Source organism: Phodopus roborovskii, unplaced genomic scaffold (assembly GCF_943737965.1).
Source record: "Phodopus roborovskii unplaced genomic scaffold, PHOROB, whole genome shotgun sequence".
Lineage (NCBI taxonomy): Eukaryota > Metazoa > Chordata > Mammalia > Rodentia > Cricetidae > Phodopus > Phodopus roborovskii.
This window is the reverse complement of record NW_026126433.1, coordinates 33992870-34008332: the sequence shown is the minus strand read 5'-3', so window position 1 is coordinate 34008332 and position 15463 is coordinate 33992870. Positions and strand designations below refer to the sequence as shown.

The 15463-nt window shown below is 44.4% G+C and overlaps 1 protein-coding gene across 1 annotated transcript; it reads left to right on the top strand.

The window, feature by feature from the left end:
* The first annotated feature begins 1075 nt into the window (after positions 1-1075).
* Positions 1076-14421, top strand: Mettl13 (methyltransferase 13, eEF1A lysine and N-terminal methyltransferase). Its single transcript, XM_051186099.1, has 8 exons — positions 1076-1393; positions 2976-3735; positions 4549-4748; positions 6739-6934; positions 9203-9370; positions 10393-10608; positions 11741-11872; positions 13586-14421. The coding sequence occupies exons 1-8, from the start codon at positions 1241-1243 to the stop codon at positions 13858-13860; spliced, it is 2100 nt and encodes a 699-aa protein (XP_051042056.1). The 5' UTR covers positions 1076-1240; the 3' UTR covers positions 13861-14421.
* Positions 14422-15463: the final 1042 nt, after the last annotated feature.

Genomic DNA, 15463 nt, shown 5'->3' with positions numbered 1-15463 from the left:
TGTCATCTTACTACTTTCTGCGTTGTTACTGTAAAAAGGTCCATGAAAATGCCACCTCATGGGAACACAGTATTTGAGGAATCTAAATTTGTGTTCCTGGGCTATGGTCACTCATATTTGGCTCCAGAATAAACCATCTCTCGCACGCCTTTATCGTGAGAGCTGTTTCTTTCAACGTCTTTTCAAAAACAGCCCTTCACCAGGAACCTCCTTGGAATGTTTTCATACAACGAATATTTGAAAGGATAGTATGCTTATCATACATAAAATATACCTTTACAGCTGGCATCAACATGACAATTTAAGGAAGTTGATAATAAAATGGACATGTTAATTATGGCTACTGTGTTTTGAGGGGCGAGAGAGAGGGGAAAGGAGGCACCTATGAAAGTTGTTAAGTCTTTCCTCCTAAAATTTTACATCGTTTACAATATTGATAGCGAAGCCCCATATTTTGGAGCAGAAAAGTAGTCATTTTCCTTTGAATTAACCAACAGCGGTGGCTAAGGAAGTCCGGGGAGAGAATATGGGGAAAGAAACAGCGCTGGGCTGTGCAGGTCTGAAATGACAGACAGGCACACGCGCCCCAAGGATTCCACCCTGATGAACAAGAGAGATTTCTTCCTGGGCCTCCAGCTCCTGTGCTTCTTAGACGCCATCCCACCGCGACAGGGCGAGCTACCAAAGCCCGTGCGCCCTCAGCCGGCGATGGGGTGCAGTGTCTCAGAGCCCGCTGTGGCGGCGCGCGCAGACGCTCCCGGCTCCAGGCAGTTGGCCTCTTCCGCCCGTACTCTGGCAGGAAGTCCCGCCCACCCTCATCGTCTTGGGTAAAGCGCGCGACGCCTACGATCAAGCCCGAGGGCGAGAGAGTCCCAGCCAATGATGTGCCAGAAATGAGACACACTGACCAATGAGCTGCTGGTCTGGTATGGGCGCCAGACCAATCCCGAGGCGTCTTACCCGGATGTGTTTGCTGGGTTCTGAGAGTAGCAGAGTGTGGGGCTGCTGCACGTGGGGCCCGTACTGAGGGTGCAAAGAAGGGGGTGGCGCGTGGGAAACTCGGAGGCGAGCGCGCGTGCGCCGCGTAGGGGCGTTCGGTTGGGTTTTGAGTGCGGGGCGAATCAATGGTGTCTGTAGTGGTTAAGATCCCCGCGGCTGTATCTCGGTGCTTCCTGTGGTGAGTTCCCTTCGTGGATCTGTCACCAGCAGTGGTCTCGAAGACACAGCTCGCCGTGGGAACATGAATCTCCTACCTAAAAGCTCCAAGGAGTTTGGCTCTGTTGACTATTGGGAGAAGTTCTTCCAGCAGCGAGGAAAGAAATCTTTCGAATGGTATGGAACCTATCTGGAACTGTGCGAGGTACTGCACAAATACATCAAGCCCAGGGAGAAGGTAAGATGAGCGTCCAGGAAACCCTCAGTGGAGACTGAAGATAGCAGTTCTAAACTTAGACAGACAAGCGTGGGTACCCTACTCGGGTCCACAATTCAGGAACCGGTGCAGCATTTTGGTCAAATGACAACTTTAAAATAGCCTTTTAAAGCTTTCAGTCAAAAGTGATCCTTGAGCCTGGCATGGCGGCGTACGCCTTTAGGCCCAGCTGAGACAGGAGGTTCTCTGAATTCAAGGCCAGCTTGGTCTACTAAGCAAGTTCCAGGACAGTTAGGACTGTTACACAGAGAAACCCTGTCTTGAGAAAAGAAAAGAAAAGAAAAGAAAGAAAAAAGAAAAAAAAAAAAAAGCTTATGACCTTTTTGGAATGATGACTTCGTCAGTAGCCTAAAAAGGTGTTCTGTCACTGTGCACGAATGTGGTCTAGGCAGTACTGTGTGGCTTTGTTGATACAAACTTTTATTAATCAAGTCACTTCTGAGTGCTCATCAAATTGCAGACATTGTCCCTAGCACTCAAGCTACAGGAGCAAGAAGGCATAAATTGCACACACTCTGAAAGAGAAAAGTTCCAAGTTTAATAGTGAGCGTAGAAGAGATGGGGTTGTATTGGCAGTAGGGAAGAAAACAACATTTGTTGTGGGCAATCTTTTTATTTTTAGCAAATTTAGCCGCACTTGTTTTCACAGGGGAATATTGGAGGTCACACATGTAGTAGGTTGCCAAATGGAGATTTAAAAGTGGATCTTTCTGGCCCCAGAGCTCAGTCACTTCTCACCAAAGGATGCTTTTCCAGAGATGGTGACAGCAAACTTTTTCAAAGATGAATGGAAGATTGTGCCACAGAGAGAGATAGTAATTTGGGTTTTAGTGTTGGCTTCAGAAGGATAGCTAAATATCATCAGATAGAATCTGTGATGGGGCAGATTTTGAAGTTTCACAAACTGGAGTTTATTATCTGGGAAATGTGAAGCATGAGTGCATAGAGACAGTTATGGAGGCTGCCTTTATAATGGAAAAGCAGTATTGCAGCTAGTGTGTTTGTGTTTTGCAACTTCCTACAGACTTAAAAAAACATTTACTTATTTATTTTTATTATGCATATGCGTGTTTGCCATCGTGAGTTTATGTGGCTCATGTGAGTACATGAGCCTGTGGAGGTCAGAAGAGGCTATCTGGTTCTGGAATGTGTTATAAGCAATTGCAAGCTGTGCCATGTGGGTGCTGAGAGCTGAACTTGCGTCCTCTCTAAGAATTGTAGGTGCTCTTACCTCCTGAGCTATCTCTCGAGCCACACATTAATTTTTGAATAGCACACATCACAAAGCCTGTTCTTACATGACCTTTATTGTGGCAAAATACTGTTTAGATTAGTGAATTCCTTTTACGTGTGCCTAGCTTTTGACGTTGAAATACAAGGTTGTCATCTACAAGACTCACACGTTGAGAACCATGCAATCAAGTAACTTAAAAATATTGCAAAAAAAAAAAAAAATAGACAAGGTGAGACTTTCCTCTGAAGTATCAAACAGCGTGTCTTTGCCTTGGTCACTTCCGTTTTGTATATGATGTTTTTCCTCTAGGTGCTTGTGATTGGATGCGGCAACTCAGAGCTAAGTGAGCAACTATATGATGTGGGCTATCACGATATAGTGAATATTGACATCAGTGAGGTCGTCATCAAGCAGATGAAAGAGCGCAACGCCAGCCGACGGCCCCACATGAGTTTCTTGAAGATGGACATGACACAGATGGAGTTTCCTGATGCCACGTTCCAGGTGGTGCTGGACAAGGGCACGCTGGATGCTGTCCTGACCGACGAGGAGGAAAAGACCCTGCAGCAGGTGGACAGGATGCTGGCTGAGGTTGGCCGTGTCCTGCAGGTGGGCGGTCGCTATCTCTGCATCTCCCTGGCTCAGGCTCACATCCTGAAGAAAGCAGTGGGTCACTTCTCTCGGGAGGGGTGGATGGTGAGGGTGCACCAAGTGGCCAACAGCCAGGACCAGGTGTTCGAAGCAGAGCCTCGGTTCTCTCTGCCTGTCTTTGCCTTCGTCATGACCAAGTTCAGGCCAGTCCCTGGCTCTGCCCTTCACATCTTTGAGCTGTGTACTCAGGAGCAGGGCAAGCCTGTACGGCTGGAGAGTGCCGATCGGCTGGCCGAGGCCGTGCGGGAGCGGCAGCACTATGCTTGGCTGTGCAGCCAGCTGCGCCGCAAGGCTGGGCTGGGGAGTGTATCTCTGGACTTGTGCAATGGGGACACTGGGGAGCCACGCTACACCCTCCACGTGGTGGACAACCCCACTGTGAAACCATCGCGGGACAGTCATTTTGCCATTTTCATCAGTGAGTTGGGATTGTTCCACCTCTTTCCCTGGAAGGGCTGGCTTGTAGGGGCTGGGATTGGGCTTGGGTATTGGTGATTGGGTATGTCATGGCTGATTTGAATTTTATGACGAAAGGGAGTAATAGGCCTCCAGCAACCTTCTTAGACTTGAGCCTGTTCTTTTCATACTCCATTATAGAAGCTTTGAGAATGGAGGCAGGAGGCAGTAAGTGCCAATTTAGATCCATTCCACATTGTATAGAAATGTTAGTTCTTCAGTGAATGTGGATTAATGGAGGCAAGGCTGGACTGGTTGGTGCCAGCTGTGAGCCATCTTTCCACATATTTCATAATCCTTACCGTCCACCTGTGGAATGAGTAGTGGGGTGGATAGGAGGGTGGTGATGGGCCAGACCGTCTGGGGTTGAGTCCGAGCTTTGCGTTCACTAGCTGTATGGACTTAGACAAACAGTTTAAGTTCTGTGCTTCTCTTTGCTCATTTGTAAAAATGGAAATGATGTCATGTTCATTTTGAGCCCTTGTGAGGATTCCATTATTTGTATTTTTTAAACAGCTTGGAATCAGGCCTGCATGGATAAAATAGCATTTTTTTTTCTCTGCTGGTCTCCCCTGATCCCCAAGACTTGTATCACGTGTATCACCCTTAGTGCTGCTTCCTGTTTGTTGGGTTGCTCTGCTTTGGGAATGATAACCTGTCAGTGGGTCACAGGAACGAAGCTGGTCCTAAGCAGCTATTGGCTTTGCTATGTGAACTACATCGGTTTGAAGCTTGAACGTTTATTTGCCCCTGTAACCAATTTTGTCTATTACAGTACCCCAGGGCAGGGAGACTGAGTGGCTCTTTGGCATGGACGAGGGCCGGAAACAGTTGGCGGCGAGTGCAGGCTTCAGGAGGCTGGTCACAGTGGCTCTTCATAGAGGCCAGCAGTATGATGGCATGGAAAGCATTCAAGCAGAGCTGTCAACCAGAGTCATGGAGCTGGCCCCAGCCGGGATGCCTCCCCAGCAGCAGGTACCAAAACTTCAGCGGCACCTTTCGCTGGTTTCTGGAGTTCCATCTGCAGCTAGGAAGGCAGAAGGAGCCTTAAAAAGGCCAGGACAAGGGAGGGAAACAGATGAGGACAAAAATATAATAACAATGCATAGAGAGGCCATGATAAAACCCATTACTTTGTATGGTAACATAAGAATTAAGGGGCTGGAAGATTGACTCTATGGTTAAGAGCACTGGCTTCTCTTCCAGAGGACCCAGAGTCAATCCCCAGCACCCACATGGCAGTTCACAACTGTATGTAACTGCAGTTTCAGGGGTCCTGACACCCATGACAAGACACCAATGCACATAAAATAATAAAATTATATTTAAAAAAGTTAAAGAAGAAAGTTAGGACTACATTTTGACCATTGTTTGGAGAGTCATTGTCAAGTGAGAGTTAAATGTTTCCCACCAGAGAGAGAAAGGTGAACTGCTCTCGAGGCTAAGGTTGTAGAGTGCAATAGGCCTACCCATTGTGCATAAGGCCTTGGGTTTAATTCTTTATTAATTCTTTAATATGCACACACACTTATAGAGCAAAGAAAGGCATACTTAGTATAGCCTCTGGGTTGGTGGCCTGTGTTTTTCTTTTTCATATTAAAAAAAATAAAAAAATATATATTATGCATATGTGTGTGTATATATATATATATATATATACACACACACATATATATATATGTTTATATTAATATATTAATTATATGGGCTTTTTCTCTGCATGTATGTTTGCACACCAGAGGAGAGCATCAGATCCCATGGGACTACCATTATAGACAGTTGTGAGCTGCTAAGTAGGTGCTGAGGATTGGATTTCTAGAAGAGTAGCCAGGCTTCTTGACCATTGAGCCATCTTTCCAGCTCCTAGTGGGGCTGGATGTCCCTAGATGTTTTGTGTCTCAGAAGTATCATGTGAGGATATAAAAGAGAAGACTTAAACAGCTCACTTCTGGGTATTAGCATATCTGAAAAGGAAACAAAGTTATGACAAAAAAATGGTATTGCCAGTTGACATCTGTCTTTTGTCATCTGTCACCATGAATAATTGACAGGCCTGTTATAAGAAGTTAGGGAAGCCGAGGGGTTGGTGTGACAGTGTGGATCTAAAATGGTGACCTGTGTTTGAGGACTCTGATTTTTCTGACAGACTCCTGGGCTGTTATCAGTTAGAGATACTTACCTCATGAAGGCCCAGATTGTCTAGTGAGCTCTCCTCCCCAACGCTGCAAGGCCGGGGATTATTGGCAGTTAGAAAATTTGCTGGGAGGTCTTTAAGAAGAAACAGAGGGAGCAAGTTCAGGGGGAAACACATTCTCATCCTGAGATAAGGAAAAATGGGCAAAAGATGAGACTAAGTTGAGGAGAGGAAGGGTTGTTGTTTCCCCTGGTCTTTTGTCATTTTTGTTCTTGTCTGGATTCCTTCCCACATATCACAGCCTCTTCCTGATAGCCCTGTCTTGTTCATTGATGTCCTGAGCTGTGGGGAATGTGTGTGCTTATTGATGAAAATCTTACATTTTTCTTGGGCAGCACCAAGTGCAGGTGTGTAGTGGTTAGGGGATGTCTGTGTGTTCATTAGAGTTTTTATTTATTTTTATTTTATGTGTATTGTTGTTTTGCCTGCATGTATACCTGTGTGAGGGTGTCCAATCTCCCAGAACCGAAGTTATAGTTTTGTGAGCTGTTATGTGAGTGCTGGGAATTGAACCCAAGTCCTCTAGGGGAGCTGCCAGTGTCTTTAATTGCTGAACTATCTCTCCAGCCCCTCATTTGGGTTTCTAAAGTGGATCAAACCTTTGGTCTCTGTCGAAAGGCCCAGGAGAGCACTGGGTTAGAAAGGCAAGTCTCTGGGAGCTGTCGTTGTCCTTGGCATGGGGAAATTTTCATGTTTAACCAAAGTGTAGTATATAGTGTCACGTACTTCTTAATTGAGCTGATGTTTTTTTCTGCATCTCTGCTCCTACAGGTTCCCTTCTTGTCTGTGGGCGGGGACATTGGAGTCCGGACTGTTCAGCACCAAGACCACAGTGCCTTGAGTGGTGACTATGTTATTGAGGATGTGCAAGGGGAAGATAGGTGGTACTTTCGGCGGCTCATCTTCCTCAGCAACAGGAACGTGGTGCAGTCGGAAGCCAGGCTGCTGAAGGATGTGTCTCACAGAGGTGAGGCATCACAGATGTGACTGTGTCTGGATAGACTCAGTTTATTTAGAGTGCTTAAAAAGAACTAAGAGCTTGGCCAAGATGGAGGGCAGAGCTGGATCTTTGTAAACCGAAGCTCTCCTTTCCCACCATTGGGGCAGGGTACTAGTGGAAATAAGCAAACAGAAGCATTTGCTCACATCTTGAGCAAAGCCTAGCTCTGAAATGATAAGCAGTAGGGGCAGTGGACTGGATAAACTTGATTATGGCTTTAGTGCCTCAGTTTAAAGGGAATCTGTTTTATAGGCTGCTAAATGTACATCCCTCTGTGCCCCTCTGGAGATGAGCCAGAAACACGAAGGTTGCATGGAGCTCTGCGCTCCTCCATAGCATGCTCGTGGTTGTCTGCTTCAGAGGGATTTAGAGTTGGGTGCCTCGCCTGCCATCTAGTGCAGCACTGTTGGGTGGAACTGGGTGCTGTGAAGAAAATAGTTTCTGCGCTTCCTTTCTAGCGTGTTAAGCCCCAAACTAGAAGTGACTGCAGAGCACATGGAATACGGTTAGAACTTGATTTTTATTTATGTATTTTATTTTTGAGATAGTCTCAGTCTTTAGCTTGTTCTTGAACTTTCAGCAGTCCCCCTGCCTCAGTCTTCTAAGCTAGGATTACAGGCATAAGCCACCACACTGGTCTGAATTTTAATTAATTTATATTTAATGTGGTCACAGTTGTCTGATGTTTATATTGTTGGTCAGTGAGACCCAGGCCTCCCTCAGGTTCATTCATTTCCTTTTTTTAAGATTTTGTTTTTAAGTAAAAAAATTGTGTGTGTGTGTGTGTGTGTGTGTGTGTGTGTGTGTGTGCGCGCGCGCGTGCTGTGATATAGGTACCCGTGGAGGCCCTAAGAGAACATTAGATTTCTGGAGCTAGAGTTATAGGCAGCCATGAACTGTCTGGTGTGGGTCTTGGGGTGGGGCCTGAACTCTGCTTCTCTATAAGAGCAGCCAGTGTTCTTAACCACCGAGGGCCACTCTTAAGTATATGTAAGATGTTACATAGAGATCTCACTGAGGAGAAATCACTACTTTGTCTTACCTACTCCTGTCCCCTGGCTATATATGTTTGTATTATTGTGACTAATTTAAAATCATGCACTTAATGTAAAAACTAAGGCTGGGTTTGGTGGGGCATTGTGTTAGTCCTAGTACTCAGAAGGCCACTTGGCCTACTAATCAATTTCCAGACCTCAGGCTGGACAGGATTATAGAGTGAGACTAGTATTTAAAAAAATTGCTTTAGATTAAAAAGTAAATATTTCTGTCCTCCCCCTCTGCAGTCTAACTTCCCTTTGGTCACAAAAATCTGAAATTGGTTGTCTTGATTTCCATTCCTTGCTTTTGTTTGACCATGCTGTCATCACAGCAAATCTGGAAGAAGTTGGAGGGAGAAGTCCAGACTCCTGAGGTCACAGATTCACCCTATCCCATACTCTCAGAATGATTTTCTTTGGCCCATTCTCCATGCTTGTGGGCTCCCACCCTCTCATCTGGTAATTCAGGCTGCAGGTTCCTTAATCTCATCCCACACCTAAGTCAAATGGCTGAAGAGAATTTTGCTCTTTCCAGTTTGAGTTTCAGGTAATTTCCTTATTAGTGGGGTGGCGTAGTATAGTATATGATCCAGGAGACATAGTAGGAGGATGGTAGATACAGGGACACAAGCAGTCGTATGTTCATGTCTTAACTGTACCTCCTGTTAATTGTGTGTACTTTACTGAATATCTGAGATGCTCAGTTATGAGAAGAGCTAAGAGTAAGAAGTGTTAAAAAGTCTTGGTACAGTAAGTGGTATTGGGGAGGTAGTAATGACTGTGCATCTCTGTAAAGGAATAATGAGCCCATTTTCCTTCTGTACTGGGTCTTACATCCTCAGAGGGAAGGCCCTTAAGACCCTTTAGTTAGTATTTCCAGGTTTTGAATGTGCTTTTGCTGTCTACCTTTTCTGGTTCTCTGGTAGTCAGCACTATATCGTGAATGTTAAAACAACTGTGTCTTTGTGTGAGGGGAGTCTGATTTGTAGATTTTGCCAATTTCTATGGTATAAATAATTCCCTCAATGGTCAATTTCAGCCTATCTATACAGTGTCAACCAATCTGCAGCAAAATTGCTTATGGAACAGTTGGGTCTTCTGTTTAAAGCTGTTGCAGCACACTGCTGCTGGTAGCCCTTACTTTCCAAGGGCTAGTGTAAGAAGCCTAGGACTTCAGGAGTGTGACTCTCTCCTTTAGCCCAGAAGAAACGGAAAAAGGAGAGGAAGAAACAGCGACCTGCTGATACTCCCGAGGACTTCCCTCCTGTCCCAGGACAGTCCATCGATAAGAGTTACCTCTGTTGTGAACACCATAAAGCCATGATCGCTGGCCTTGCCCTGCTAAGAAACCCAGAGTTGCTCTTAGGTAAGAGATGCCTTCCACAGGCAGAGCATGTAAGACTGAGGGCTAAGCTTATTGCCATGTCACTTATGCAGTTAATACAGACTGGAAGATGCACATAGGTACCTATCCTCCCTCATCTGAACTATGTTCTCCACTAATGAGCTTATGGGTAACTTGCCTCAAATAGCCTGGCATCTTGAAATAGCTCCTTGTGTTGGGGTATAAGCTTTGTTTTCTTCTGTTTATTTTACTTTAAAGTTAAGGTATAAATATATATTCAGCAAGGTATGTGAAGCACACAGATTTTAAGTTATCCATTAAATTTTAAGTTATTTATAAATTTTCACATTTGTATGTAACAGTTAACAGTCCTGGCTGTCCTAGAACTCATTCTGTAGACCAGCCTGGCCTTGAACTCACAGAGATCTGCTTGCCTCTGCCTCCCCAGTGCTGGGATTAAAGGAGTGCGCCACCATTGTTTGGCCTACAATTTTTCTTATAGTTAAAACGATAACTTTACACTAACAAGCAGCTTGGTGTGTTTACTACTCACAAGTGTCTTTACCTCGATAACTATATTTAATCTTAGGGTCTAGCTGTTTTTGGTAATTTGTTTGTTTGTTTCCTGTAGTAGTACTCTTGTGATTACTGTGGTTCTCTGCTTAGGGCTAGGATTTGGGTCTTTGTTTTCTGAACTTGAATGGATTGGGCTTGTTTTATTGGGATGTCTGAAAAGGTAGTTGGGCCCTCTGAATAAAGCACCAGGTGAGGGACAATGCGTTTAGACTGCATTGTGATTCTGAATAAGATTGTGCCTCTGTTTCCGAGAATGGGAGTCTATCCAGTATCTCTTAGGGAACTCTTGATAGGATGTCTGCCAGTTACATGGGAGTTTGTGAGGGACCACAATATCGTGTGTGGTTCATTATATGGATATAGCCAAAATGAAGCCAAGGCTGAAAGAGCAAATGTCTAGAGACTTATCAGTTTTTATGTCCTTAAATGGTTTTCACAGGGCATGATCTTTTCTTCTTTTCTTACAGAGACTCCTCTGGCATTGTTGGTAGTGGGCCTAGGTGGGGGTAGCCTCCCCCTCTTCGTTCATGATCATTTCCCAAAGTCTCGTGTCGATGCTGTTGAGATTGACCCGTCCATGTTGGAAGTGGCCACCCAGTGGTTTGGCTTCTCACAGAGTGACCGGATGAAGGTTCACATTGCAGATGGCCTGGACTACATTACTGGCCTGGCAGGAGGAGAAGGTATGGCTGACAACATTTAGAGGAGTATTAGTTATGGAATGTTAGACCAAGGTTGTCATGCCTGCAGGGCTCTCTAGAGTTCATCTCCTGAGGGGCTGTCCACACCCTGTGAATCTTCCCCTGTGTGTTCATTTGGCTATGGATTTAGTTATGTCAGGGTATAGCATCCAATAAAACAGACCAGTAGTCCCTCCTTCTGACCTTGTAACCTTGTAACCTTGCTGGAGTCTGTAGCTGGTTAGGAGACAAAGAAGAAAAGATAGGGAATATGTTGATTTCTTTTTTTTTTTTTTTTTTTTTTTTTCAATAAATCATTCAACTGTAGATGAAGTCAGAAATAGAGTAAAAGTATATTCACACAAGTCAGTGACTTCCAGGCTCTGAGACATTTGACACGGTCTCTAGAGATGGTTTCAGTTGCCACAAATAGGAGGGAACATTACTGTCATTGATGACAGGAAATCTTCAATCCAAAATGTCTGCAGTGTGAGGTCGAGAAATGCTATTGCAGGGTTTCCTTCTCTCTGTACCTTAGACATAGGCTAAAGTGCACGTTAATTTTCTTTAAAACGCTAGATTCAATAGGTCTCCTGTTCCTTCTTTAACTTCATCTATAGGATCCTGGTGTTGCTGGTTAAAGTTAGTGTATGCTTGGTCAGCCTTAGCCTTGTTAGTTAGCTGCTTTGGCCAGATGACTGGCTCTCAGTTTTGATTATACTTTTAGAATTACCTGGGGAGCTGGCAAAAAAAAAAAAAAAAGCACAGGCTTCCCATCTCTTCTCACATTCTCTTGCCACCACCCTGGGGTTCTGACATCACATTCTCTAGGTATGTAGAAACTTCCTAAGGTGATGCTCATTTCTTCCAGCATTAGAAAGCACACACACAGCATGTATCATGCTAGAACGAGCCTGTTAATGTGTGCCTTTGGAAGGCACTTTTAGATGCGGAGGAATGCTCACCTGCGCTGGAGAGTAGTTTGAACTTTGATGAGAAAGACTGCTCTAAACCGTGACATTTGAGTCTTTAAAAGGCAAAGCTCATGCTGTCTTTCAGGCTTAGTTGCTCCCAGCAGGTGTGTGTATAGAAATGTAAACGATGCCATCTTATCCTGCTGTCTCCTCTTTTACAGCACGGCAGCACTATGATGTGATCATGTTTGATGTAGACAGCAAGGATCCGACACTGGGAATGAGTTGTCCTCCCCCGGCATTTGTGGACCAACTTTTCCTGCAGAAGGTCAAAAGCATCCTGTCTCCTGAAGGTAGGAAACCCTGGAGTTTGGAGTGGAAAGAAGGGAGGGTCCTTTGAAAACAAATTATTTGTGCTGCAGAGTTAGCTCAGAGCCTTCGCTGCTATTGCAGAAGATTGAGTTAGTTCCCATCAACCTACATCAACCACCTCTAATTCCAGTTGCAGGGAATCCGAGGCTTTCTTCTAGACTCTGGGGGCCTACGTAACGGCATGCACATTCCCCCACATCACATGTATACATAAATAAATTATTATTATTGTTATTATTATTATTATTATTATTTGTTTTGAGACAGGGTTTCTCTGTGGAACCCTGGCTGTCAAGGAGCTGGCTGGCAGAGAGCCTCCCGCCTCTGTCTCTTGAGTGCAGGGATTAAAGGTGTGTGCCACCGCCATCCAGCACAAAATTATTCTTTAATAGGAATTGCATGTAAATGTTTGAGTAGTTTGTAGTTTGGTTTGTAGTTTGATTATTATTTTTTTTTAATTGACTATTTACCAGCGCCAAACACAGACTGTTTCCAGCTTTCCTGAAGTTCATCCTTTACTTCCTCATTAACTCTTCCTCCTCTCAAGAGTAAACACTAAACTGTCATCACAGCTTGGTTTTGCCTGCTTGTGTCTTGCTATAGATGAAGTCACATGTATTATACCCTTAAAAAGTTTACTTATGTAGTTTGTATGTATGAGTGCTCTGTCTGCATGTACACCTTTATGCCTGAAAAGGGCATCATATCCTAATGTAGATGGTTGTAAGCCACCATGTGGTTGCTGGGGATTGAACTCAGGACCTCTGGAAGAGCTCATTACCTGTGATCCATTTCTCCAGCCCTGTATTATACTCTTTCAAGTGTCTGCTTTCTTTCACTCAACCATGGTGTTATGTTTATACTGTCCATTTTTACCGCTATTGTTATCATGTGGCTGCTACAATTCCTTTGTCCAGCACCAGTGTTTGGGGGTGATACAAGTAATGTTACCATTAATAGTCTTAGTGTGTGCTATGTATTTGCTAACTTTGTTTGCAGTGTCTTAAATAGGTACATAGGCCTGTAATTGCTCACGGTTTATGAAGGTGTTCAGCTTTTGTCAGTCAGGCCAACCAGTTTACAATGTGGTTGTAGTAGTTCACATTGAAACAGCTAGGTGACTCTAGCTACCATTCACATGGTTTCCAGATGCCCTGGACTTGGCGTTGTGTTCACAGGAGTCCATTTTCAGATGAACAAACTTAGGTTGAGAGACTTGCCATGCTGAGATGCAGAATTGGAGCTTAAAACCCTGCATCCACAACCCCCTAGGTATTTTGCATTTTAAAAGTCCTCTGGTGACTGGGTTGATTGCAACCTTGATTGTCAGAAGTCAGATGGCCATGGCCTTCTTACTGGATAGTAACTACTCATTTGACAAGTGTGGCAAGAATATAACATCCTTGTGGAATTGATACATTTGTCTTTTGTGGAGGATATTAACTACTTTCTTATTAAAAAGATTCTTAGGCATAGAGAATATTGAAGTAGTGTGTTAGCTATGGGAAAACATCAAAAAGTAAGGCTAAGGGTTTCTAATGCGTCACATTTCCACAAGCCTTATGCTTTTGTGTGCTGTGTGTTCTCTGCAGGCTCTCTACTTGCTTTCTTCTCTCTCTGTTAGAGAAATTTGTATCTCTTTATGTGTGTGTCTGGATCTATGGTCATTCTACTCTTTCCTTCTTACTCTACAGGTATCTTTATCCTTAATCTCGTGTGTCGCGATTTGGCGTTAAAAGATTCAGTGCTGGCTGGACTCAAAGCAGCCTTCCCTCTCCTGTATGTCCGGCGAATTGAGGGTGAAGTGAATGAGATCCTGTTTTGTCAGCTGCAACCAGAGCAGAAACTTGCTACACCAGAGCTCCTAGAAATGGCTCAGGCTTTGGAGCGGACCCTGAGGAAGCCTGGGCAGGGTTGGGATGACACCTATGTCCTGTCAGATATGCTGAAGACTGTGACAATTGTATGATTGGGGCCAGCCAGCCCTCTCAGCTTTCTAACCAGACTGACTTGTACCTTTTGGCTGCTGGAGTATGATGCACAGTTCTTTTAGAACTCATGTTTTTCTTGGTTTCATACTCAGCTACATCCCTCCCACCTTTTGGTTTGGGAGGCAGCTTGGGGATAATTGTGTTTATTTTTTTTTTTAAGAGTATGATTATGGAAGAAGAGCAGGTTGGTCATCTGCTTCTGGAGGCTGAGGGAAGACCAAGGGCAGAAGTTACAGTTGGCCAGTGTGCTACTGTGGATCTTCAATGTCTTCCCAAAGGTCATATGCTGAAAGCGGATTCCCTGGCCCCTTTGGAAAATGGAGGACTTTTGGGAGGGGCTTTGCGAAGGAAGTTAGGTCACCATTGTGCCCTTGAAGGACTTTGTCCTTGCTTGTTGGCTGCTGTCAAGTGAAGTGCTCTCCCACAGCATCTTCCCCTCCACGATGCCCTGCTTCTCCACAGGCCCAAGGACAATGGGTCTGCCCACTCATAGCCTGGGACCTCCAGACTAGGCCAAATAAACCTTTCTTCCTTGCAAATTGGTTTACTTCAAGTATTTTTATAGTAACTGAAACCTAAGAGCAGTTTTTAGTTTCATTTCCTATACAAAGGAAATTTGTACCAATGAAGACCAGTATGTTCTCCAGCTGCAGACCTTTTACCTAGTCCCTTATCTGACTCCCCGGGCACTCACTAGCTTTTGCAGAGAAGGTTTTATGTACACAAAGCCACTTTCTCTCTCTTCTTTCTGGCTAAAGAACAATTTATTTTTGCATTAGTGTCAGGCAAATGAGTCTGTATGAAAATTTTTAAAAATGATTCTTTCACAATTTCATACATACATACACACAGGTACACACGTAATGTATTTTGATTACATTTCCCTAGCCTGTTATTCTCTTATCTTCTCTCTTAACACACCCTTTTCCTAACAAAAACTTCATTTTTTTTTTTTTCTCTTGGTAGACCACTGCATTTAATTAGTGTTGCTTGCATGACAATAGGTTTGGGTTATTTACTTGAGCAACAGCAACACCAGTGGTTATACCACTGTAGAGTAGTATTTCCACCCTCATCCCACAAATGTTAACTATATAACACCTTAAGAAGGGGTGGGTGTAAGGATTCAGGCATTATGCTGGCCTGCCCTTGTCACCTGGCAGAATGCACTCAGGCAGTACCCTGGTCAGCCTAGGTGCAAAGGGCCCCTTTAAAAGAAAGACCTCTGCTCAGTTTCTCTTTCTGCTCTCTCTTTCTGCTCTCTTATTTCCCACTGTTTCCCTGGGGCAGACAGGACTTTTCCTGTCTCCCTCTTCTGTCCTTTCTGTCTCTGTCTCTACCTCTTTTTCCTTCCCCCTCCCTCCCCTTTCTAATAAAATGTCTCACTTAAGCTCTGTCTACCTGGCATGTTTGTCCCCCACCTTGGTCATCCTCGCCTGACATGGAATCCACCAAGGTTCCCTTGATCTTTATCATAACAGTGGGGCCTTGTGAGCCTTCCCCCCCTTTATAAGAATTCTGCCAAACTTTGGGCATAGCAGGTGCTTGAAAAGGAATGTTGTAAATCTAAGGCTGTTAACA